Source organism: Panthera pardus, unplaced genomic scaffold (assembly GCF_024362965.1).
Source record: "Panthera pardus isolate Hobbes unplaced genomic scaffold, ASM2436296v1 HiC_scaffold_7, whole genome shotgun sequence".
NCBI classification, from domain to species: domain Eukaryota; kingdom Metazoa; phylum Chordata; class Mammalia; order Carnivora; family Felidae; genus Panthera; species Panthera pardus.
In genome coordinates this window covers 32807809-32833179 of record NW_026527002.1, presented here as the reverse complement: position 1 = coordinate 32833179, position 25371 = coordinate 32807809, and the positions used below count along the sequence as shown (strand labels likewise).

Below are 25371 nucleotides of genomic sequence, written 5' to 3'. Positions count from 1 at the left end.
CTATAAAATAAGTCTCAGTAAATTTAAAGAGTAAAATTATCCAGAATGTTCTCTGACAAAATGGAAGGAAATTAGAAGTTACTAGCAATAAACATGTCTAGGAACCACAAATATTTGAAAATTAAATAAGACAGTTCTAAATAATCCTTGGATGAAGGAAGAAATCACAAGAGAAATTAGAAAATACTTACAGCTAGATGATGAAAACAGATGTCTAAAAATTTGTGAAATGTAGCTAACGCAGTGTTTAAAATTTTTTATTGCTTTAAATGTTTAATTAATTTAACTAGACGACTGGTGTAAAATCAGTAATCTAAGCACATTAAGAATCTAAAAAATGGGGAGTTAAGACCGTGGAGTAGTAAGAGGACTCTGGACTTGTCCCCTAAATACAGCTAGATCAACATTAAACCATTCTGAACACCTAGGAAATCGATCTGAGGATTAATAGAACAACCTACGTAATTTGAGGGAGAGAACACTGCAGGTACAGCACAGAGAGGTGAATTGAGGGAGAGAAGAGCTGTGGTACAGCAGAGGGGAAGGAGCCATTTTCACAGAGAGGAGAAAGTCACAGGGTGAGAGAGAGCAGCATATTGAGTTTGTGCAAGAAGACACTCCCCCTGAAAGCAGCTAGAGGGGGAGTGAAAACATGAACAGGGGTCTGCACAAGAAGACTGTTCCCCAAAAGCAATGACAAAGGAAAAAGGAGAAGGTATCACTACTATCCGTTTTTATACACAGCAGTGTCTAAAGTTTCAGAGCTCAGCCTGGCTGGTGCTCTGGCAAAGAAGCAGGGTGGAACACCAGGAGCAGGCAGCAGTGTCCAAGGATCCCCTGGGTCCCCCGGGGAGAAGCAGTTACCCTGCTTGGAGTGCATTTGGTACAGGTGATAAGCTCTCTCCCCAGGCAAAAGACCTAGTGGGTGCTATCACGCTACCACATTCACCCATATAAGAACAATGAAGTCAGCTGAGGGCAGCAAATCCTGGTGCCAGCTGTGTGTTGTGATTTACCATAAACTGAGCCACTGCCACGGCATGGTGATGCGACTATTTCCAGTGACAAGGTGGCCCTGGCCACAGGATGGTGAGATGCTCCCTCAGATCATTGTGCTTTCAAACTGTGGGGGTCTCTGAAGTGTGGGGTTCCAAAACAGAGCCTCACCTGAGACAAAACTCTGGAGAGGTGCTTCCTGGTAGGCAGACAGCTAGGACACAGACGGGAAAGGCGGGGAGCTGAGGACACAGGAGGGGAGACTGATCGTCCATCTGTGTGGGCACAAACATCCCACTCTGGAGACTAGAGAGCAGAGTGAAGCCATTTTTACCATTAGCCCACCAATAAGTATCTACCCCAGTGAGATAAACAACGCCACCAAGTGGAGAACAGAAATGTTAAACCAAGTACCGGCCACCTGTGCCTTCCAGGCACATCTCCACTAGGATTAAGTCCATTGGAGAATCAGAGAAACAGGCCACTCCCCCAGAAGAACACCAATGCCTTCCATGAGCTCAGTCTGCTGATCATAGACTGCTGCAAAATTTCAGCTCTAGGTGATCTAGCTTCGTTTGGGTTTTTTTTGTTGTTGTTCATTTGCTGTTGTTGCTTCTGTTTTTTTGTTGTTTTTTTTTCTTTTATTTCTTGGATGCAGAATGAACAAAATTTATTATTATTTTTTTAATTTTTAATTTTTTTTCTCTTTTCTTTTTTCTTCAAGCTTCTCTTAAACAGACCAAAACAAGCTTAGGCCTACCTTCCTTTATTTGATAGAAATTTAATTTAAAATTTTTATTTCATCCTGTTATTATTATTATTGTTTTTCTTCCTCTAAAATGACAAGACAGAGGAATTTACCTCAAAAGAAAGAACAGGAAGAAATGCCAGCCAGGGATTTAATCAATGTAGACATAAGTAAGATGTCTGAACTAACTATAAGGATACTAGTTGGGTTTGAAAAAAGCATAGAAGACATCAGAGAATCCCTTTCTGCAGAGATAAAAGAACTAAAATCTTGTCAGGCCAAAATTAAAAATGCTATAACTGAGATACAAACCCAAATGGAGGCCAGAAAAACAAGGATGGAACAAGGCAGAGGAGCAAATTAGCAATATAGAAGATAAAATTATGGAAAATAATGAAGCTGAAAAGGGAAACAAAGGTCAGGGATCACAAAGACTTATTACACAGTGATTTATTAAAATATAACAACATTTGTATCATAAGAGTCCCAGAAGATGAAAAGAGAGAAAAAGTGGCAGAAGGTTTACATGAGCAAATTATAGCTAAAAACTTCCCTAATCTGGGGAAGGACACAGACATTAAAATCCAAAAGCACAGAGAACCTTCATTAAATTCAACAAAAGCCAGGCATTGCCAACACATGTAGTCAAATTCACAAAATCCACTGATAAGGAAAGAATCCTGCAAACAGCAAGGGAAAAAAAGTCCTTAACCTACAAGGGAAGATAGATCAGATTTGCAGCAGAACTGTCCACAGAAACTTGGCAGGTCAGAAAGGAGTGGCAAGATATATTCAATGTGCTGAATGGAAAAATATTCAGCCAAGAATACTGTATCTGGCAAGGCTGTCATTCAAAATACAAAGAGAAATAGTTTCCCAGACAAACAAGAACTAAAGGAGTTTGTGACCACTAAATCAACTGTGTAAGAAATTTTAAGGGGAATTCTTTGAGGAAAAAAAGAAGACCAAAAGCAACGAAGATTAGAAAGGACCAAAGAGCATCACCAGGAACAGGTAACACAATAGCACTAAATTCATATCTTTCAATAATTACTCTGGATGTAAATGGACGACATGCTCCAATCAAAAGACAAAAGGTGCCAGAATAGATAAACAAAACCAGATCCATCTATATGCTACCTAGAAGAGACTCATTTTAGACATAAAGACACTTGCAGATTCAAAGTGAGGGGATGGAGAACCATCTAGCATGCTAATGAATGTCAAAAGAAAGTGGGAGTAGCCCTACTTATATCAGACAAAGTAGATTTTAAAACAAAGACTGTACAAAGAGATGAAGGAGGGCATTATATCATAATTAAGAGGGCTATATTTATGCCCCAACCTGAGAACACCCAAATATATAAAGCAATGAATAACAAACAGAAGGAAACTCATTGATAATAATACAATAATAGTAAGGGACTTTAACACCTCACGTAACAGCAATGAACAGTTCACTTAGGCAGAAAATCAACAAGGAAACAATGGCTTTGAATGACACACCGGACAGGATGGACTTAACAGATATATTCAGAACATTTCTTCCTAAAGCAACAGAATACACATTCCTTTCGAGTGCACATGGAACATTCTCCAGAATAGATCACATACTGGGTCACGAATCAGCCCTCAACAAGTACAAAAAGATCAAGATCGTACCATGCATATTTCTGGAATATAATGCTATGAAACTTGAAGTCAACCACATGAAAAAATTTGGAAATCCCTCAAATACATGGATGTTAAAGAACATCCTACTAAAGAATGAATGGGTTAACCAGAAAATTAAAGAAATAAAAAAATACATGGAAGCAAATGAAAATAAAAAGATGGACTGTCCAAAACCTTTGGGATGCAGCAAAGGAAGTCCTAAGAGGGAATTATATTGCAAATCAGGCCTACCTCAAGAAGCAAGAAAGGTCCCAAACCTAACCTTAAACCTAAAGGAGCTAGAAATGGAACAGCAAATGCAGCCTAAAGCCAGCAGAAGGGAAATAATAAAGATTAGAGGAGAAATAAATGATACAGAAACAAACAAACAGCAACAAAAACAGTAGAGCAGATCAATGAAACTAAGAGTTGGTTCTCTGAAAGAATTAATGACATTGATAAAACCCTAGCCAGACTTACCAAAAAGAAGAGAGAAAGGATCCAAATAGATAAAATCATGAATGGAAGAGATCACAACCAACACCACAAAAATACAATTATAAGAGAATACTATGAAAAATTATATGCCAAAAAACTGTGCAATCTGGAAAAAATTTCCTGCAAAACAGAAACAGGAAGAAATAGAAAATTTGAACAGACCCATAACCAGCAAAGAAATTGAATCAGTAATCAAAAATCTCCCAACAGGGTGCCTATGGGCATCTGACTCTTGATTTCGGCTCATGTCATGATCTCACGGTTCATGAGTTTGAGCCTCCCCGTCAAGTTCTGCATGGACAGTGTGGAGACTGCTTGGAATTCTGTCTCTCCCTCTCTCTCCCTCTCTCCCTCAAAATAAATAAGTAACATTAAAAAAAAAAATCTTCCAACAAACAAGAATCCTGGGCCACATGGCTTCTCAGGCATATTATACCAGACATTTAAAGAAGAGCTAATACCTATTCTCAAACTGTTCCAAGAAATAGAAATAGAAGGAAAACTTCCAAACTCATTCTACATAGCCAGCATTACCTTGATTCCAAAACCTGACAAAGACCCCACGAAAAGGAGAATTACAGGCCAATATCCCTGATGAGCCTGGATGCAAAAATTCTCAACAAGATACTAGCAAATCAAATTCAACAGTACATTAAAAGAATTATTCACCATGATCAAGTAGGGTTTACTCCTAGGCTGTGGGGCTGGTTCAACATATGTAAATCAATCAATGTGATACACCACATTAATAAAAGAAAGGCTAAGAACCATATGATTCTGTCAACAGATGCAGGAAAAGTATTTGACAAAATACAGCCACCATTGTTAATAAAAACCATGAACAAAGTAGGGAGAGATGGAACATACCTCAATATCATAAACACCATATACAAAAGACCCACAACTAATATCATCCTCAATGGGGAAAAACTGAGAGCCTTTTCCATACAATCAGGAATAAGACAAGGATGTTCACTCTTGGGCACGTGACTGATTCAACTGGTTAAGCGACCAACTCTTGATTTCAGCTCAGGTCATGATCTCATGATTTGTGGGACTGAGCCCTGCATGTGCTGACAGAATGGGGCCTACTTGGGATTCTTTCTTTCCCTCTCTTTGCCTCTCACACTCTCTCTCAAAATTAATAAATAAAATTTTTTTAAAAAGTCCATTTTCACCATTATTAGTTAACATAGTACGGGAAGTCTTAGCCTCAGTAATCAGACAACAAAAAGAAATAAAAGACATCCAAACTGGTAATGAAGAAGTCAAACTTCCATTATTTAAAGGTGACATAATACTCAATGCAGAAAACCCAAAACCCCACTAAAAAGTGCTAGAACTAATACATTAATTCAGCAAAGTCAAAGGATATAAAATCAACATGCAGAAATCTATTGCACTTCTATATACCAATAACGAACAGCAGAAAAAGAAATCAAGAAATTGATCCCATGTGCAATTACACCAAAAACAGGAAGATACCTAGGAATAAGCCTAACTAAAGAGGTAAAAGATCTACACTCTGAAAACTATAAAACACTTATGAAAGAAATAGAAGAGAACATAAAGAAATGGAAAAGCATTCCATGCTCATGAGTTGGAAGAACAAACATTGTTAAAATATCTGTACTACCCAAAGCAATCTACCCACTTAATGCAATCCCTATCAAAATACCACCAGCATTCTTCAGAGCTAGAACCCTAAAATTTGTATGGAACCACAAAAGACCCCAAATAACCAAAGCAATCCTGAAAAAGAAAAACAAAACTAAAGGGGTCACAATTCCAGATTTCAAGCTATATTACAAAGCTGTAGTGATGAAGGCAGTATGGTATTGGCACAAGAAGAGACACACAGATCAATGCAACAGAATAGAAAACCCAGAAATAGATCCAGAACTATAAGGTCAACTCATCCTTGACGAAGCAGGAAAGAACATCCAATGGAAAAAAGTCTCTTCAACAAATGGTGTTGGGATAACTGGATGGCTACATGCAGAAGAATGAAACTGGACCACTTTCCTTTTTTTCGTTTTTTAATGTTTACTTTCGAAGAGACAGCAAGCAGGGGAGTGGCAGACAGAGAACCACAAGCAGCCTCCGCACTGTCACTGCAAAGCCCAATACAAGGCTTGAACTCAAAAACCATGAGATCATAACCTGAGCCAAAATCAAGAGTCAGACGTCTAACCAACTGAGCCACCCAGGTGCCCACGGACCACTTTCTTACACCATACACATAAATAAGACCTAAATGTGATGAAAGACCTAAATGTGAGACAGGAAACCATTAAAATCCTAGAGGAGAACACAGGCAGCAACCTCTTTGACCTCGGCTACGGCAGCTTCTTAGCAGACACATCGCCGAAGGCAAGGGAAAGGAAAGCAAACGTCAACTATTGGGACTTAATCAAGATAAGCTTCTGCACGGCAAAGGAAACAATCAACAAAACTAAAAAGCAGTCTACAGAATGCGAGAAGGTATCTGTGAAAGACAAATCTAATAAGGGGTTAGTATCCAAAATCTGTAAAAAACTTACAAACAACACCCAAATGCAACACCCAAAAACAAATAACCTAGTAAGAAATGGGCAGAAGACATGAATAGACAATTTTCCAAAGACATCCAGGTGGCTAACAGACACATGAAAAGATGCTCAAGGTCATTCATCATCAGGGAAATACAAATCAAAACCACAGTGAGATACTACCTCACACCTGTCAGAATGGCTAACGTTAACAACTCAGGCAACAATAGACGTTGGCGAGGATGTGGAGAAAGAGGATCTCTTTTGCATTGCTGGTGGGAATGCAAACCAGTGCAGCCACTCTGGAAAACAGTATAGAGGTTCCTCAAAAAGTTAAAAATAGAACTACCCTATGACCCAGCAATTGCACTACTAGGCATTTATCCAAGGGATACAGGTGCGCTGTTTTGAAGGGACACATGCACCCCCATGTTTATAGCAGCACTATCGACAATAGCCAAAGTATGGAAAGAGCCCCAATGTCCATCGATGGATGAATGGATAAAGAAGGTGTGGTATATATATACAATGGAGTATTACTCGGCAATCAAAAAGAATGACATCTTGCCATTTGCAACTACGTGGATGCAACTAGAGGGTATTATGCTAAGTGACATTAGTCAGAGAAAGACAAAAATCTATGACTTAACTCATACGAGGGCTTTAAGACACAGAACAGATGAACATAAGGAAAGGGAAGCAAAAATAATATAAAAACAGGGAGGGGAACAAAGCATAAGAGACTCTTAAATATGGAGAACAAACAGAGGGTTGCTGGAAGGGGGATGGGCTAAATGGGTAAGGGGCATTAAGGAATCTACTCCTGAAATCACTGTTGCACTATATACTAATTGGGATGTAAATTAAAAAATTAAAAATTAAAAAAAGAAACATCAGGTATTGGGGGGATGCAGAGAAAGGGGAGCTCTCTTATACTGTTGGTGGGAATGCAAACTGGTGCGGCCACGCTGAAGAACAGTATGAAGGTTCCTCAAGAAACTAAAAATAGAACTACTCTACAATCCAGCAATGGGACTATTAGGTATTTACCCAAAGGACACACACACACGACTCGGATATTTATAGCAGCATTATCAACAATAGCCAAACTATGGAGAGAGCCCAAATGTCTACCGACTGATGAATAAAGAAGTGGTATATATATATTCAATGCAATATTACTCAGACATCAAAAAGAATGAAATCTTGCCATTTGCAACAAGGTGGCTAGAGTTAGAATGTATTATGCTAAGCAAAATAAGTCAATCAGAGAAAAGATGAATACCATATGATCTCACTCATTTGTGGAATTTAAGAAACAAAACAGATGAACATATGGAAGGGGGAGAGAAGGGAGGGAAATAAACCACAAGAGTCTTAATGACAGAGAACAAACTACGGGTTGACAGAGGGAGGTGGGTGGGAGAGGGCCTAGATGGGTCAGGGATACTAATAAGGGAACTTGTGATGAGCACTGAGTGTTGTATGCAGGTGATGAATCACTGAATTCTATTCCTGAAACCAATACTGCACTACGTTAATTAACCAAAATTTAAGTTAAAAAAGGGAAAAAAAGAGCTGAAAAATGAAGGGTATACTCAAAAGTAAATAGAAGAAATAAAAAAATGTAGGAATCAGTAATACAGAAAACAGAAAGCAGATTAAAATTAACAAAACTGGGGCACCTGGGTGGCTCAGTTGGTTGAGTGTCTCTTGATTTCAGCTCTGGTCATGGTCTCATGGTTCGCAGGATCAAGCCCAACATCGGGCTCTGGGCTGACAGCGCTGAGCCTGCTTGGGATACTCTGTCTCTCTCTCTGCCCCTTCCCTGCTCGCTCTCTCTCTCTCTCTCTCTCTCTCTCAAATAAATAAACTTAAGAAAAACTAACAAAACTGATTTTTGTAAAGAAAAACAAAACCCTTGGTAAACTGACCAAGACCAAGAAAAAAAAAAATACATGAAATAAGAGAGAGAGGGAGAGAGAGAGAAGACACAAATCCTCATGCTACAATTAAAGTAAAAAGAAATATTCCTCATGAGCAAATATGTAAAACCCTCATAAAACATTGATTAGAAACTAAATCCAAGAATATACAAAAGGATCCTATATCATAATTAAATGAGGTTTATTTTAAAAATGCAATGTTTGTTTAACACTTGGAAATTAATCAATGTAATTTACACTATTATGTGAGTAAAAAAGAAAACCATAAGATCAGAAAAAACATTTGACAAAAAAATATCAACAACATCAGAAAACTCAGCAAATTTGGGACAGAAGTAAACTCCTTAATTTGATAAAAGGGCAACTATGAAAAACTTAAGACTAACATCATACTGAATTGTGAAATATTGAAGGCTCTCCTAAGATGAGAAACAAGATGAAAAGTGCCCACTCTCACTATTTATCATCAGGATCACAATGGAGATCCTAGCTCTTGCAACAAAGCAAAAAGGAACAGCATAAAGATCAGAGAAGAAAGAAAACTGTCTCCATATGATCATTTATGTAGAAAATCACCAGGAATATAAAAACAAGTACTAGAACTAATAAGTAAATTTACCAAGGTCACAGGACCCAAGCGCTATATATGTGTGTGTGTGTGTGTGTGTGTGTGTGTGTGTATATACATATATATATACGTGTATATATACATATATATATACGTATATATACGTGTATATATATGTATATATACACGTATATATATATATATATATAAAAATTATATTTCACAAATAAGCAGCAATCATGGGATCTGAAACCACAAAAACTGTTTGATTTGTGATACTGTAAAACATAAAACATTTAGGAATAAATTTAATAAAAGATATGCAAAACTTGTATACTAAAACTACTGCTGAGAGCAATGAAAAAGATCTAAATAATAGAAAGACATATATAGAATGATTTCAAAGTTATGCTAAGTGTGGGGTGCCTGGGTGGCTCAGTGGGTTAAACGATCGACTTCAGATCAGGTCATGATCTCACCATTCTTGAGTTCAAGCCCCATGTTGGGCTCTGTGCTGACAGCTCAGAGGCTGGAGCATGCTTCAGATTCTGTGTCTCCCTCTCTCTTTGCCCCTTCCCTGCTTGTGCTCTGTCTCAGTCTCTATCTCTCAAAAATAAATAAACATTAAGAAAAAAAAAAGTTATGCTGAGTGAAAGAGACCTTACACAAAAGAGTATATATACTGTATGACTGCATTTATATTAGGTTCTGGAAGAAGCATTCAATAATCTATGATGAAAAAGTGAGAAAAGTGATTGCCTTGGGGGATCAGAAGACAGTGAGAAGGGGTAATGCTGAGCACGGTAATGTTTATCTTCTTAGAAGTTTGGGTAACAGATATATATATACTGTCAATTCAGGGAAAACACACATCTATATTTTACATCAAAAGAGATGATGGTTAAAAAAAATACTGAACTCTATAGTTAGTTATTTTGGGGGAAGTATACTAATGCTTAAGTGTTTTGGGGGAAGTATACCAATACACGTAATTTACTTTGAAATGTGTCATAAGGTACTTCTTCAAAATTTATTTTAATTTATTTGAAAGAGAGAGAGAGAGCACACACCCAAGCAAGGGAAAGGGGTAGAAGGAAAGAGAATCTTAAGCAGGCTCCATGCTTGGCAGGGAGCCCGACGTGGGGCTTGATCCCACACCCCTGGGATCATGACCTGAGCTTAAAACAAGAGTCAAAATGGATAGATATATGATGGAATAAGTAAAGTAAAATGTTGGTGGCGGAATCTAGTTGGTGGGTATACTGGTATTCACTAATAAATTTTATCAAGTTTGCTCTAAATTTGAAAATTTCATCATAAAATGATACGGAAAAACTAAAAGACAAAAGTCTTCACAGAGAACTCTCAAAATCAGTATAATAATTTTAAGTCCCATAGTTAAAAGTATCATTGTAGTATAACACATTTTCAGTAATTTAATGACTTCACTTATAAATTACTACTTTTGAAATAACAGAGTGTATACATCAACTGAAATTAAAATTTTACGTTTACCTTCCACACCAAGATTAGCAGATAAGAAGTTATTTACCTAATTTTGTTTTTAATATGTGGAGCAATGAGTCATGTTTTTTCCCCCTGTTAGCTAGAGTCCTATTTTTCGTTACAAGGTAGGAAGAACTGTCACCATAACTGAGTAAAAAGCATGATGGTGGAGAGAATACCAGACTGGTTATTAGAGATTTGGGTTTGAAGTTCAATTCTCTTACTAATAAGGATGCTTCAAGTCCCAAGTTTCTTTTCCATAAAATAAGAATGATATGTTAATCCCTATCTACTTGATTGGGTTGTTGTGAAAATGAAAGGAGGATGGCATAAGAAAAGCCGCAAAAGTTCACTTCATATTTAAGTTACTCAACTTAAATCTAAGTTCTGACATTGGTAGAAGAATCAGCCATTAGAAAAGATGTACGATGAAATCTGAGTAAATGGAGACGTCTGAAAGCTCAGTGACATGTTATCAACAATATCAAAGAATGTATAGGCTGGCATTGTTGTCCCAGTTCTATTACAATCTACCTATGTGGCCCAAATGAAATCTCTAGAGATTTCTGGCAAACAAAATCCTTTCATCCTTATTAATTCACTGACCTAAGGTAGATCTCTTGTTTATTGAAGCACTGTTAGTATTTTAAGTATGATAACAATTCAGAATTATTAAAAATCTTTTGAAGCATAAGTCCATTAGCGTTTTCTACTCCCCACACCCACCTCACTTGGAGGAAAAATTTTTGATTAAAATTTAATTACAAATATCTAGGTCAAACAGACTTTTGACTAATAGCCTCTTTGGGCTGTACCACAGTATTTCTACCTTACATCCAGGTAGGGGTTAAGTAATAATCTACTGCATTCTGGGAGGTGTGATATTTAAGAAAACAGCTGCTATTGTAGATCACAGCCAAGAATGCTAGAGCAAGGGTTGGAGACCTGAACAAAAATAAATCTAGGAATTGTAGTTCATCCACATAGTTCAAATATTCTAAAAGCCAGGGTACCAGTAGTAGGGGTAAAAAAAGAATTAATATCTCAGGAAAGTAGAGATTAATCTGGTGAGGGTCTGCTGTAAACAGAAATTGAAGCAGGAACTATGTAAATTCACTTGTCATTCAGCTCTAAGTTCTAGAAGTGGTTTTGATCATTAAACAAGTGAACATAATAGAGGCAATTAGATAATAGAGGATAATAGACAATAAAGAAATTCACATATCCTGTATGATAATAAACATTGAGTCCAAAGAGTTCTGAGTTTATTTAAGGTTGAAATAAAAGGTGGGTGGGTGGAAATAATATGAAGTACAGCAGAACAAAGGAATTACATAATAAACATTTGAAGGACAAAAAGGAAAATGAGTGAAAAAATTGTGTTACCTTTTTCTACCACTACTATTATAAAACTATTATTACAAATCCTATTTCTGCAAAGGAAAAAAATACATACATACCAATATGTTAACTGTAAAGTGTTTCTAGTTGGTTAGCTTGTATGGTATTTTTATTTTACATATTCTTAACTATTTTTTTCAACAAACACACTGCTTAGAAAAATAGGAAAAATAGTTACGTCATTGAGAAGCTGTAAAATTTGATCATCTATTTTCTGAAGTTTCATGTCATTATTAAAATTGTTTTCATGATTAACTTTCTCCGGCTCAGAAGATGGACACACAGATATAAAGGATGTCAAACCAGTATCTGTTGGTGATGCAAACTGATCCAAGGGAACTATCTCATCGATGGGTGGTGTTACCACTGGCATACTATCAATTATCTATGATACAGAAACAAACCAAAATCTTTTAAATTTATATTATTAGTCAAAATTTGAAGTTATCTTTTATATTTAAAAAAAAAACAATACCATACCTCATCTTCACTTATATTTAGTGGAGAATCTGAAGAAAATAAGTTATCCAAAAGACCTTCTAAGCACTGTAGGCGTGATGAATTTATTTTTGACAAATTTACTGGCTCACCAAATATGTTCTTGCAATCTAGGATTCTAAGCTGTGGCAACGTCTGGAGCAGAATTGCTCTGTACCCTTGGAAACAATATATTCAAAGTGAAAAGTCAGGCATTAAAAAGTTAGTTATTTCTAGAATACAGTAAATTTATCAGCTACCAGATATATCTAAATGATAAAATTAGTCCTGGAATGCAACAAATAAACTTGTAATAAAAGCTCCTTGGTCCTTCTCTAATATGTAATCATTAAATACAAAACAAACAAACAGTACCCACCACCCATCCCACAAAATCCTCCTGGTGAAGATCAGAAAGTTAAAAATCACCATTGCTGGATTTATCTTTCATAAAATTGCTTTAAAGTTATATCTGCATGATACCAGTAACAGTTTATTCTTTTTTTTTAACTTGTTTTTTTATTTTTTTAAATTTACATGCAAATTAGTTAGCACATAGTACAACAATGATTTCAGGAGTAGATTCCTTAGTGCCCCTTACCCATTTAGCCATCTCCCCTCCCACAACCCCTCCCGTAACCCTCAGTTTGTTCTCCACATTTATAAGTCTCTTATGCTTTATCTCCCTCCCTGTTTTTATATTATTTTTGTTTCCCTTCCCTTATGTTCATCTGTTTTGTCTCTTAAAGTCTTCATATGAATGAAGTCCTATGATTTTTGTCTTTCTCTGACTAATTTCACTTAGCATAATACCCTCCAGTTCCATCCACATAGTTGCAAATGGCAAGATGCCATTCTTTTTGACTGCCAAGTAATACTCCATTGTGTGTATATATATATATATATATATATATATATATATATATATATATATATACACCACATCTTCTTTATGCATTCATCCATCAGTGGACATTTGGGCTCTTTCCATCCTTTGGCTATTGTTGATAGTGCTGCTATAAACATGGGGGTGCATGTGTCCCTTCAAAACAGCACACCTGTATCCCTTGGATAAATGCCTAGTAGTGCAATTGCTGGGTCGTAGGGTAGTTCTATTTTTAGTTTTTTGAGGAACTTCCATACTGTTTTCCAGAGTGGCTACACCAGCTTGCATTCCCAAGTAACAGTTTATTCTGAACAGAAAGCCAAACATGTCTTTTATTTGTAATATGATTAGTATAAATATAAATCAGGTAATGTGGGTAACAACCAGAAATCCAGAATTTTGCTAATGAAGCCTCAAGCATTAGTACAATTAAACATCCCCAACTGTCCCCCTTAAATTACATATAACTAAGATTAAGATAGGCAATGTATCAACTATTCAAGAATATGTTTATTTTCCCTAAGTACAATTAAATATGAGAAATCTGATAAATCACCATTAATTTGTGTTTTGGCTAAAAGAAACACTTTAATTTTACTTAACCATAATTTTAAACAAAGGGCAATGAAATGGTTGGGAAAACTCCAAAATAAAGAAGGAGGTCTGGCAAATTAATACTAGAAATTTTGAAGGGAGATTAAGTAATTTTAGTAATAAGTATCCCTTCAATTCTAGGGGGATGGCAATCATGTTATAATACCTCATCAAATAAAGTGAAAAACAAAGGTTCAAACTGTAGTAACTAGAGACTCTTAAGACAAACTGTTAAGAAAAAATCCAACTTGGGTAAGTAGAGAAAAAATAAAGTTGTTTTAGCAATAAGGTTTCCTTTCAAGAAAAGAAAACTGAAGTTCACTATCCTGATTGTTAGGGAGACTCTATATTATATCGCCTGAGGAAAATAGTTAATCTCAAATCTATTATATTCTTGTCTGAAGTAAAATTATCAAAACAGGTTTCCATTCTGGGAAAAGCCTTCATACAGTTGCATATTAATAACAGAATGAAGCCAACTCTATAGCCAACTTCTACCCAAGCAGATCTTTAGAATATATATTCATATTCTACATTTGTCATCTTATTGCTTGGTTAAGCAACTTGAGATTAGTGAGTTCTAGAAACTGCAGTCTGGTCTGCTTTGTATTTGCCAGCTTTCAGGGATTCTGAATTAGCTCAAATGGCATTTCAGCAGTGTCTTCTATATATCATATTCAGTTTAAGCTTTCTTTCTTACAAAAATCATTTATTTATTAATTATTTAACACATTCACAGATAAAATTTAAAAAGTATACAGGAGGGGCGCCTGGGTGGCTCAGTCGGTTAAGCGTCCGACTTCAGCTCAGGTCATGATCTCTTGGTCCGTGAGTTCGAGCCCCGTGTCGGGCTCTGTGCTGACAGCTCAGAGCCTGGCGCCTGTTTCAGATTCTGTGTCTCCCTCTCTCTGACCCTCCCCTGTTCATGCTCTGTCTCTCCCTGTCTCAAAAATAAATAAAACGTTAAAAAAAAAAATTAAAAAAAAAAAAAAAGAAAAAAAAAAAGAAAAAGTATACAGGAAAAAATTTTCCTAACATTTCCTGATTTGCAGCTACCCTTTCCACTATTTCTGCATTTCCTGACCTCCAGCTACTTAATACCGGAGTTAGCCATTGTTACCAGTTTTTGGTGTAGCCTTCTAGATATTTTACATATATACTCAGCAAATACACACGTTACCCTTTGCGTACAAATGGCAACCTATTATTTGCAATGTTTTGTAATCGGCTTGCTTTTCTTTCTCTTAACAGTATATCTTGGAGATAAGTGCATACCAGTAGCTAAAGATTCTGTTTTTTATTTTTTTATGCCTGCACAGCATTATACTGTAAGAATATAACATAACATAATTTAATTTTGAGGCATTCACTTATCAAGCATAAAGCTGTTTATATAGAATTACTTATCTGTTCATCCTGTGTTCTTTTAATGGCAATTTGTCTTAAAAATTATTTGCGATTATGGTTTTTTCCAAACATGTAATAAAAAGTTGCAAAGCTTAAGACAAATAAAAGGAGATCATCAATACCAGTTGCTGGAAATAAAGGATCTTTGAATATTAACTATTACAAAAAGTATTAAATTAATTGCTCATACCTGGTACACGACAGACAGGGTTATCTTCTCCATTTGTCTCCAAAATGAGATTAGTCAAGAAGTGCAATCCTACCATACACTGAAGTAAGTGATGGATACTATCTATACAATTACTATGTAAGTCAATATATCTGAGTTTATGTTTAATTCCATGAAGGGGGATCAAACCTGGAGTACGGGGGGAAAAAAAAACAAATTTTTTGATACCACCAAAGTCATTTTTCCAAGAACTAATTAAAAAATAATTTTTACATGGGTTAGATTTTGAGACAAAGGAGCAGCATTAATAAGACTCTGCATATAGCTACAGCTAATAAATAAGGTATCCGTAAAGTCAATTTTTGTTTTGAAGGAACACAGGTTTAGCATCTCTTTGAGGCCCTAGCCTGGAGGTCTCTGGTTTTCTTCAAACACAACAATGTACCTCCCAAGGCCAATGTTATGTACTTCTATGAGAAGCATAAAGGCATGACTTAAGGCTCTCGATCAATACATATTTTTGATTAGTAGACATAAGCAAACACTGCAATATCCTTCAATTTTGTTGGTTTGAGCATAAAATACAAATAGCACCCATTTGATTTCGTTCCCTGGTACTAATTCTTACATGAATGCACCTAGAGCATGGTAATGTTAGGAACTAGGTTTGCAGCAGAGGCGACTGCTGCCTGGTACCATTCTCATTGACCAGCCTCGGACTTGAGCTGCAGCTGTGATGAATGCGGCCATGTACACTGCCAGTGTCTCCCCGGAGCACTTCATGTTTCTCTTTTCTTGCCTCAGAGCTCCCTTCAAAATGGAGCTTTTGAGCAAAGGTGCAGCCTGGAAATGTAAGGGAGTTAAAACCTCCAGGGATATTCCTAACAGAAGGGGGACTGTCAGTGGATGAATGCCCTAGTCTCCCTTCTTTTGGAAAGACCATTCAGAGGTGTACTCTATATTGTTCCTCCTGAGGTCTTATATACAATTTTGCTTGGTTTAGTACTCTCCATATATAAATTCAACTTTACCCACCTTTTTTTTTTCCTTCAATTTCTTCAACCTGACTGGTATACTCTTCTCTTCTCCATCTTTATTGGGCTAATTTCTACTTCTGTTCCTTACAGGGTTGCCTCTTCTTTTGTTCACAGTCCTCATCACTGACTTCAACTCATCCCTCATGTCCTCAGAAAAGTCTTCTCTGACAACTCTCTACAAGATCAGATTTTCTCTCATGCGTTCTTGTAAGTACTCAGCATTTCTTCTTAATTTCCTGTGACGTGTCTAAGTCCTTGTTCCACGTTACTGGTTCTTCCTCTCATGTTTTAACTTTATGTTCCTCTTACTTTTCAATTTTAAAGGCTCATTCCTGGTCTGCCTTCTCTGTTCATATGCTATCCAGGATGTCCTACAGTTTCATGGTTACAAATACCATTGATGTGCCAAATCTACAACTCCAACTATGATTCCCAATCTCTAAACTGCACGTTATACAAATACATAAACACATATGTCTAATAGGGTTCTCAAATTTAAGACAGAATCCTTACGTCTCACCCCCTCAACTCTGGTTTTTCCCCCAATCTTTCCCACATAGTACCATCATCCGCCTGTAACTACAGAAAAAACTCACAGCTAATTACCTTTGATTCCTTTTTTCTTCATTTCCTTATCTCAATCCATCAGCAAATCCTATGAACTCTACCCCCAAAATATATTCATTTGCTCCTCTACACTATTTCCACCTTAATCCGAGTCTCTCCTAACCAATCACTTGACTTCCACTCCTATCCTTCTAACATTCATTCTTACTCAGCAACCAAAGTGATCCTTTATTTTTAAAAAAATTTTTTTTAATGTTTATTTATTTTTGAGACAGAGAGAGACAGAGCATGAATGGGGGAGGGGCAGAGAGAGAGGGAGACACAGAATCGGAAGCAAGCTCCAGGCTCTGAGCCATCAGCCCAGAGCCTGACACGGGGCTCGAACTCACGAACCGTGAGATCGCGACCTGAGCTGAAGTCAGACGCTCAACCGACTGAGCCACCCAGGCGCCCCCAAAGCGATCCTTTAAAAACACATATATCACTTACTTGTTTAAAGCCCTCCTATGGCTTCCTATTGCACCTAGAATAATATGCAAACTTTTACCCTGAGTATGAAGCTGTGATCTGGCCTTTGCCTACTTTCTCATCTGTTTTCTTAGCACATTAACCCCTCATTACTATGCTCTAGCACATTACCCTTCTTTCTGTTCTTTTATCAGGACAGGCTTGAAGGTGAGGTGCCTTACTCTTTTTGCATGCTCTTATATAAAGTGCCTTTATTTATTGAACACATAAAATATTATCATTCTAAGAATTATCCATTAGAACTTACATGGTTTCCTATATTTTCTTCATACTCCTTATTACAATCTGATATGAAGTCACTAAAACACACTCTTTTTAGGTATACATATCAATGTATTCTAACAAGCATATACAGTTGTATAACCACTACTATAATAAGATGCAGAACATTTCCATCCCTCCAATCAACATGTCTCTGTTCCCATTTTCAACCCCTGGCAACTAATGATCTAATTTCTGCCACTAAAACTTGCCTTTGTCAGAATGCCGTATAAATGAAATCATACAGTGCAACCTTCTGTGTCTTACTCCCTGCACTTAGCCTATTTCTTTTTAGATTTATCCATATGACTGCATGTATCAATAGTTCATTCCTTTTTGCTCCCAAGCATATTCCATCATGTGGATGAATCACAATTTGTTTATTATTTGTTTATTGTTTACTAAGTGGTAAACGTATAGACTGTTTCCAGTTTGGGGAGATTATAAAGAATCATATAAACATCATTATATAAACAGCTATATAATCATATAAACATTCATGTACAGGGTTTTGAATAGACATGTTTTCATTTCTCTTAGGTAAATACCTAGAAGGACTGCATGATTATATGGTGAGTGTATGTTTAAGATTATAAGAAACCTTCAAACTGCTTTCCAAAATAGTTGTATCATTTCAGTTCTCCCCACAGTGTTTGCAAGTTCTAGCTGCTGTACAATCTCACCAGTCTTTTGTACTGTAAGTTTTTAAAACTATCTATTCTAGCAGGTATGAAGTAGATCTGATTACAATTGTAATTTGCATTTTCTTAATCACTAAGGATGCTAAATATATACATATATTTTTCATGTGCTTATTTGCCATTTGGATATCCTCTTGGGGAAGCGTCTGCTCAAATCTTTTGCTTATTTTCAAGGGGTTGACATAATCATATTTTTTGTTTTTCTTCCTCACTACAATGTAAGCCCTATGACCAGAACCTAATCTATTTGTTGTTGTTTTTCATCACTATAGAACAGTATGTGATACAGTGATCGTCAATAAATATTTGTTGAGTGAATGAACGAGCAAATCTTATCCAAGAGTCACATTCTTCAGATAAGGAAACTGCATCCAAATAGTAATAATATACTTTGCTCAACAGCATGTAGCAGTGACAAAGCTAGGGTTAATACGCAATTCTAATATTTTCACATCTTTGGGAAAAAACGTTTATTTTTTAATTTTTTTTTTGGAGAGAGAAAAAGAGAGAGCAAGCAGGAGAGAGGGGCAGTGGGAGAGAAAGAGGGAATCTCAAGTAGGCTTCATGCCCAACCCAGGGTTCTATCTCAAGACCCTGGGATCATGACCTGAGGCGAAACCAAGAGTGGGATGTTCAACTGACTGAGCCATTCAGGCATCCCAGGGAAAAAAGGTTTTAAAAAATTAAAGTATTCTTGAGGCACCTGGGTGGCTCAGTTGGTTAATCGTCCAGCTTCAGGTTAGGTCATGACACAGTTCGTGGGTTTGAGCCATGTATCAGGCTCTGTGCTGACAGTGCAGAGCCTGGAGCCTGCTTCGGATTTTGTCTCCCTCTCTCCCTGCCCCTCCCCCACTCGTACTCAGTCTCTCTCTCTCTTTCAAAAATAAATAAACATTAAAAAATTAAAATATTCTTGCCATTCCAGCTTAATGGTAGGGTTCTCTTTAATTTTCTATATATGAAATACCTGGCATAGGGCAGTATTTTTGTAGTACTGGGAGAAAAATAAACACATGAATAAAATTGTTTCAAATACTGATAGAATTGTGAAGATAATTAGAAGAAATCTGCCAGTTCTAACAGATAATTCTAAGAATAATCATGAAACTTTGTTCATTTTATCAGTGTATCACTTTACTCAATTAAAAATAGGTAACAATGTTTAACTTTGTAGACATGCTAAAAGTCAAAAAGAAAAAAAATTATTTGATCTTCAATTCGCAATAGCCTTTAGAATGCTGTATACCCATATGGCCCAATATCTTAGCACTAGCCACATACGGCTTTTTAAAATTAAGTTAAAATTAAATTGCAAATTTAGTTCCTCACTGCACTAGCCACATTTTAAGTGCTCCAAAAGGATACATCTGGCAATTAGTTGTCATACCACACAGCATAGATATATAATATTTTCATCATTGTAAAAAGTTCTATTATAACTATTCTTCTTTATATGATAGTATATTACTTATTTACGATTAAAACATTATTATTCTCCCAAACTAAGTCTTTCCCATCCAAGTTTTTTCTGTTGCCGAGCACCCTAGTTTATGTTCCTATTTTTTTATTTTAGCTGTAGCTTTGGCACCAAAAAAAAGAATTATGACTGAAGTACACTCTCTAGATGATATTTTGGTCAAAAATGGGATTATTCAGTTTTCAGCATGCTGAGCTCAGCCTAATTCATCACATGTAGCAAACATTCAGCATTATAGAAAATATAAGATTATCTACTTACCACTAAGATCATTGATGTGGTTATAAGATAAATTCAATCTAGTCAGATTAATTAGTGTTTCAAGTCCTAAAATAAAATAAAATAAAATAAAGCCTTTAAGGAATTAAAATAATTATTTAGAGCTACACAGTATTGCTATTTCAGACAGTTTGAAGCAAATCCAGTCAGATAGCAGTGAAATCAATTTTATTGGCATTTTACAAAATACTTAAAAACTGATAACTTTTCTTGAAGAAAACTCTTTATGTAGTAAAAGTTAGGCTCAGTTTTCAAAGGTTTATATTTTATTCCATTCTTTTGGGAAGAAGAAAAGCATTTAAATCATCTTTTTTATGCAAAGTATCACATGAAAATCACTTACAAACCTTCTATTCTTGTGATCATATTGCAGGACAAATTTAAAGTGCATAGTTTTGTCAGTGTATTTAGCCCTTCAATTTGAGTTATTTGATTAGATGACAGATCTAAGTGTTGTAAATTCCAAACATGATCAATGGCTTCAATTTTTGAGATGTTATTGCAATGAAGATTGATGGCATGAAGGGTTGAATCTAAAGATAACTCTGATATGCTACAAGAGAAAATATATGTTATCAAAAATAATTAAGGAACAGATTTTAAAATCATGACCAAATAATTAAAATCAACCAAATACCATGTAGATGATAATTATGTGCTCTACTCATTCTATAATGAAATCCTTCCTACTTATGGTAACATTTTAGTATCTCATAAGGTACAGTGCTTCTTACCACTAATCAGTATTTTGGACCATAGAGATAAACAAGAAATCCATTCAACAGAGGCAAGTGACCCTAGGCATTTCTAGCTTCTACATACATCAGCATATAATGAAGGCTGTAATTGTAAAGGCCCTGGAATCATAATACCCCAGTTCAAATCTGCATTCTACCATTTTCTTTTGCTAAATTACTTAAGTGAGTTAACCTCTCTAACCCCCAGTTTCTTCATTTCATTTAACCCTCACAACAATTCTCAGCAACCAGTATTGCAGAGAATACTGAATATCCTCAGTATTCTGAGATACTGAATAAAGATACTGAAGTTTGCAGATATTAAATAAGTTGTCCAAGTTCCTATAGTTATTACCTGAGGCAGTATAAATCCAGATCTGGCACTGGAGTTTATAATCTTGCCTTATTTACCATTTCCGACAGCTATTTAACCAGAAAGTAGTTGGTTTCAAAAGAAACCATTAGTTATTGCTATCTGTAGTGAAAGTCTATTTCTAGTGCTATTTCTAGTGAATTCCATCCTCCCTTCTATAAATTTGGAATGCACCTTCTCTAAATAGAACTCATCTCTTCATTCTCTCAATTACTGCCATTTATTACCAGAACCTTTCCTGAAGATAGTAGTTCCAGGAATAAAAACTACAGTGCACATAGTTCAGAGATGCTGGGTGGAGGAACAGTTGGGAATAGGAACACACAATGTTACAGGCATCTGTTCTATGTTCTGTAGCAGCTACCATAGAGGAAACCTAACTGGTGAAAGTGCAGGTTTAGTACTCAGGGAGTAAAATAAAAAACAAGGGATTCTGGTGTGCTTCCAAATTAGCATCAAGAATTTCAAATTCAAAATTAAAACACAAAAACACTTTAAATATGCCATAAGATCATTCAGCTCCTCCCTTAGAATTCAGACTGAAGCACCTAATAACTGGTGGCAGAAAATTAGCTACTGTCATTTACTGAGGTATCATTTAGTGCCAAGCCTTATGCTATTAACACATGCTCATAATGATGTACATTTATTTTCTGACACATTTTACTTTTTGGAAATTAGTACTTTGCAGATAATGTGGTACAGGAGAAAAAGCAGACCCTGAAATTAGACAGAAATAGGGTTTAAATTTGAACTTAATCACTCACAAGCTGCGTGAAGCTGAAGAGCTGTTTAGATCCTTTAAGCCTCCTGTCACTTATAAAATTGCCCTCTTGCAGAGTAATTGTGAGGATTAGTGATAACGTATATAATATGTACACATAAATGGCATTCAGTAAATAACAGCTATTATTAAATATAAATGTAAATATTCCTTTAAAACACATGTCCTTGGGGTCTTGTAGCAAATTTTAGATCAGAATCCAGAACAAGATGGTTTAATTATCAGCAGCAAGGTTCTGCATATGGCAGGGCATGCCACAAAGGAACAGCATGTGCAAAAGCACAGAGAAGCCTACTATGGAACTGCCAGTAGCGCAGTATGGCTAATCATAGAGTAAAATGAAGAAATGGTTAAGAGGGGAGACCGAAAAGGTAGGCAAGGACCAGTCAGTTAAAGCAGAACAAAGAACTTAGTATGTCATGCATAAACGGGCTACATGAAAGAGGGAAACGACTAGCTAAATATGATGTTTAGCACTTTCAAAAAGTATATGGATATAGGTATCATAGTGTTCTGCAAAGGAGAAATTAGAATGCAGGTGTAGAGAATTGAGGCAAAACTAATGAAGAGCAGTAAAACTTCGCTCCACAGCTGCTAGAGATACCACGGTGCCACTTTTTGTCAAAGTAAGAGAAGGAGCAGAAAAGACAAGACAGAACCGGAGAATGCTAACAATTACAGAACAAGTAAAAAAAAGAATAATTAGAAAAACGAGGAGAACCAGTAAAGGAGGGAGGATGGTTAAAGGCTGGTAGAGTCAGGTCGTAGGGCAGTTTCCAGGTTGCTCAGAAGTCCAAGTGGAAAGGAATAAGGACAATTCGTGGGACGAGGTACTTCAGAGCAATTCTGCAGCTCTAAGGCGGGAGAAAGCCGGACAGCATTTGTGTGTGGTCTGGGTAAAGCTGTGCCGCCTCCGCTGCACCGAGGCAGCCACCTACCCACAACTGCCATCCGGGGAATGCGCGGGCTGCTTCTGGCTGAGCAGCACCCTTTACCTTCGCAGGCCTTTGTCCATGAAGCACAAGTCCCCGCAGCTGCTGTCGCCGTCCCCATTTTCAACTTCCGCCTCCACCGGCGCCTCCATGGAACCGGCGACGGGAACCTTGATCTTAACCGGCGCCCAGAGCTGGGTCGGAGAGCCCGGAACACGCCTCCTTGGTGAGCGGAAGTCCAGCCCGAGAGGGCGGGGCGATGATCCCCCCACCCGCCCGTCTTCCAACCGACAGCCGGGCACTTTCCCGCCCTTACGGTGCCGCAAAGCGGGAAACCTGATTTTCTTCCCCAAGGGCTTCCCTCCTTTTTACGGTATCTAGGGCGCAACTCTCGAGACTTGCCGTAAAGGGAAACATCATTCCGCGTGGTAGCTGTTGGGGAAAGAATGAGTTTTTCCTTTGAAGCTGTTCTGTATGATTTTTGCGTTTTAGGTGGCTGACTTCTGAAGCCGATTTGATAGCAGTTTGTCTTTACAGAACTAAGTTAGTTGTTCCCCCACCGGCCATTGCACCTACTGTTGTTGATTCAGTCAGCAAACATTTATGGGATGCCTTTACATATGCCAGGCACTTACCTGTGCGATGAGGAATAAGTTGAAACCCATTCTCGTTCCTGGAAGCATTCACAGTTCAATGGAGGAAACAATTGACGTGCAACAGGGTGAGTGCTAGGAATAGCACTGGAGCATTTGTGCAAAATGTATAGAGATGTGGGTAGTGGGAAAGTTTTCTAAACAGTTATTGATGACTGAGCAGAGTCTTACTAGGTCAAAGGGCATTCTGGAAATGAATGACGTTTCAGGTAGCAAAACAATACCAGAAGGTCGAAGAGGCCACCTGGTAGGCTTGCTCTCTAACTCATGGGAATATTTAAAAATGGAGACAAAAGGTATGTCAGCTCTGAACCTGTCACTGTCTTGAACTAAACTCTTTGGTGGTCCCTCATTAGCAGTCAAATAAAAGCCTAACTTTCTAATCTAATATTGAAGATATTTCCAGTCTTAAATGTTAATCGGTCTCCTACTGTTTAGCTATACCTATCACGTTCTAAAATTTGTAGCCACCATTCACTACTTCCTGTTAATCATGTGCTTTGTCATATGTCTGCAGCTCTTTCTAACCAGAAATGGAGGTAGAATCTCTAACGGTTCCTCGATTCTGGGCTTGCTTTTGCCTTTTTTTGGAGGGGGGCAATGCATTTAATTCTAGTGCTGGGCAGAAACAAGTTACTCTAGCTAAGGACACACAGCACACAGATACATACATGAGCCCAGAAGTGCTTAGCTGAACCCATCCCAAATTGCAAAATATGGTAGTTAAATGGTAGTTAAATAAAGTGTTTTGTATTAAGCCAGTAAATTCCGGAAATGTGTTATGTAGGATTAGATGATTGATAAGTCACTAATCTCTGAATATCCATTAAAATACAGATTTTCAATGGGGAGGAGTATTATATAGTCTTACCTAATACAAATAACTGATGTAAGAAACAAATTATGTTATGGGTGCCTGGGTGGCTCAGTTGGTTAAGTGTCCAACCTTGGCTCAGGTCATGATCTCACAGTTGTGAAGTCATGGTTGTGGGTTTGAGCCCTGGGAGGGGTTCTGTGCTCACAGTTCAGAGCCTGGAGCCTACTAACGATCCTGTGTCTCCCCTTCTCTCTGCCCCTCTCCCACTCACGCTCTGTCTCTCAAAAATGAATAAGCATTAAAAAAAAATTAAAAAGAAATAAATTATGTTGTAATGGTATTAAATGTATTGGATCTTTCCTCCAAAATCATGGACATTATAATTAATTAATATATTGATTATGGTCACTGGAGTTAAAAAATCTTAGCACTTAAGAATTGACTTTTTTTTTTTATAAATTTTTTTTAACGTTTATTTATTTTTGAGACAGAGAGAGAGCATGAACAGGGAAGGGTCAGAGAAAGAGGGAGACACAGAATCTGAAGCAGGCTCCAGGCTCCAAGCTGTCAGCACAGAACCCGACACAGGGCTCGAACCCACAGACCGTGAGATCATGACCTGAGCCGAAATCGGACGCTTAACTGACTGAGCCACCCAGGCGCCCCAAGAATTGACTTTTTAGGGGCATCTGGGTGGCTCAGTCAGTTTAAGCCTCCAACTTGATTTCGGTTCAGGTTGTGATCTTAGGGTCATGAGAGTGAGCCCTGCCTTTGCTCTGCCCTGGGCATGGAGACTCCTTAAGATTCTCTCTCTCCCTCCCTCCCTCTCGCCCACTCCACTAGAG

General features: G+C 37.1%; 1 protein-coding gene across 6 annotated transcripts in view; it reads right to left on the bottom strand.

Moving 5' to 3' along the window:
- The window catches only part of LRRCC1 (leucine rich repeat and coiled-coil centrosomal protein 1), a 47196-nt gene extending 23906 nt beyond the window's left edge, over positions 1-23290 (bottom strand). For 2 of the 6 annotated variants that reach the window (XM_019453377.2, XM_053896134.1), the window contains exons 1-6: positions 23120-23289; positions 20578-20783; positions 20213-20278; positions 15402-15569; positions 12328-12503; positions 12026-12232 (exon numbers count right to left, since the gene is read on the bottom strand). In XM_019453377.2, coding sequence (XP_019308922.2) covers positions 12026-12232; positions 12328-12503; positions 15402-15569; positions 20213-20278; positions 20578-20783; positions 23120-23208 — 912 coding nt within the window. In that variant the 5' untranslated portion in view covers positions 23209-23289. Of the gene's footprint in view, positions 1-9419; positions 9440-12025; positions 12233-12327; positions 12504-15401; positions 15570-20212; positions 20279-20577; positions 20784-23062 lie in introns of those variants that run through there. The other 4 variants (XR_002081075.2, XM_019453380.2, XM_019453378.2 and 1 more) reach the window with 4 other exon arrangements.
- Positions 23291-25371: the final 2081 nt, after the last annotated feature.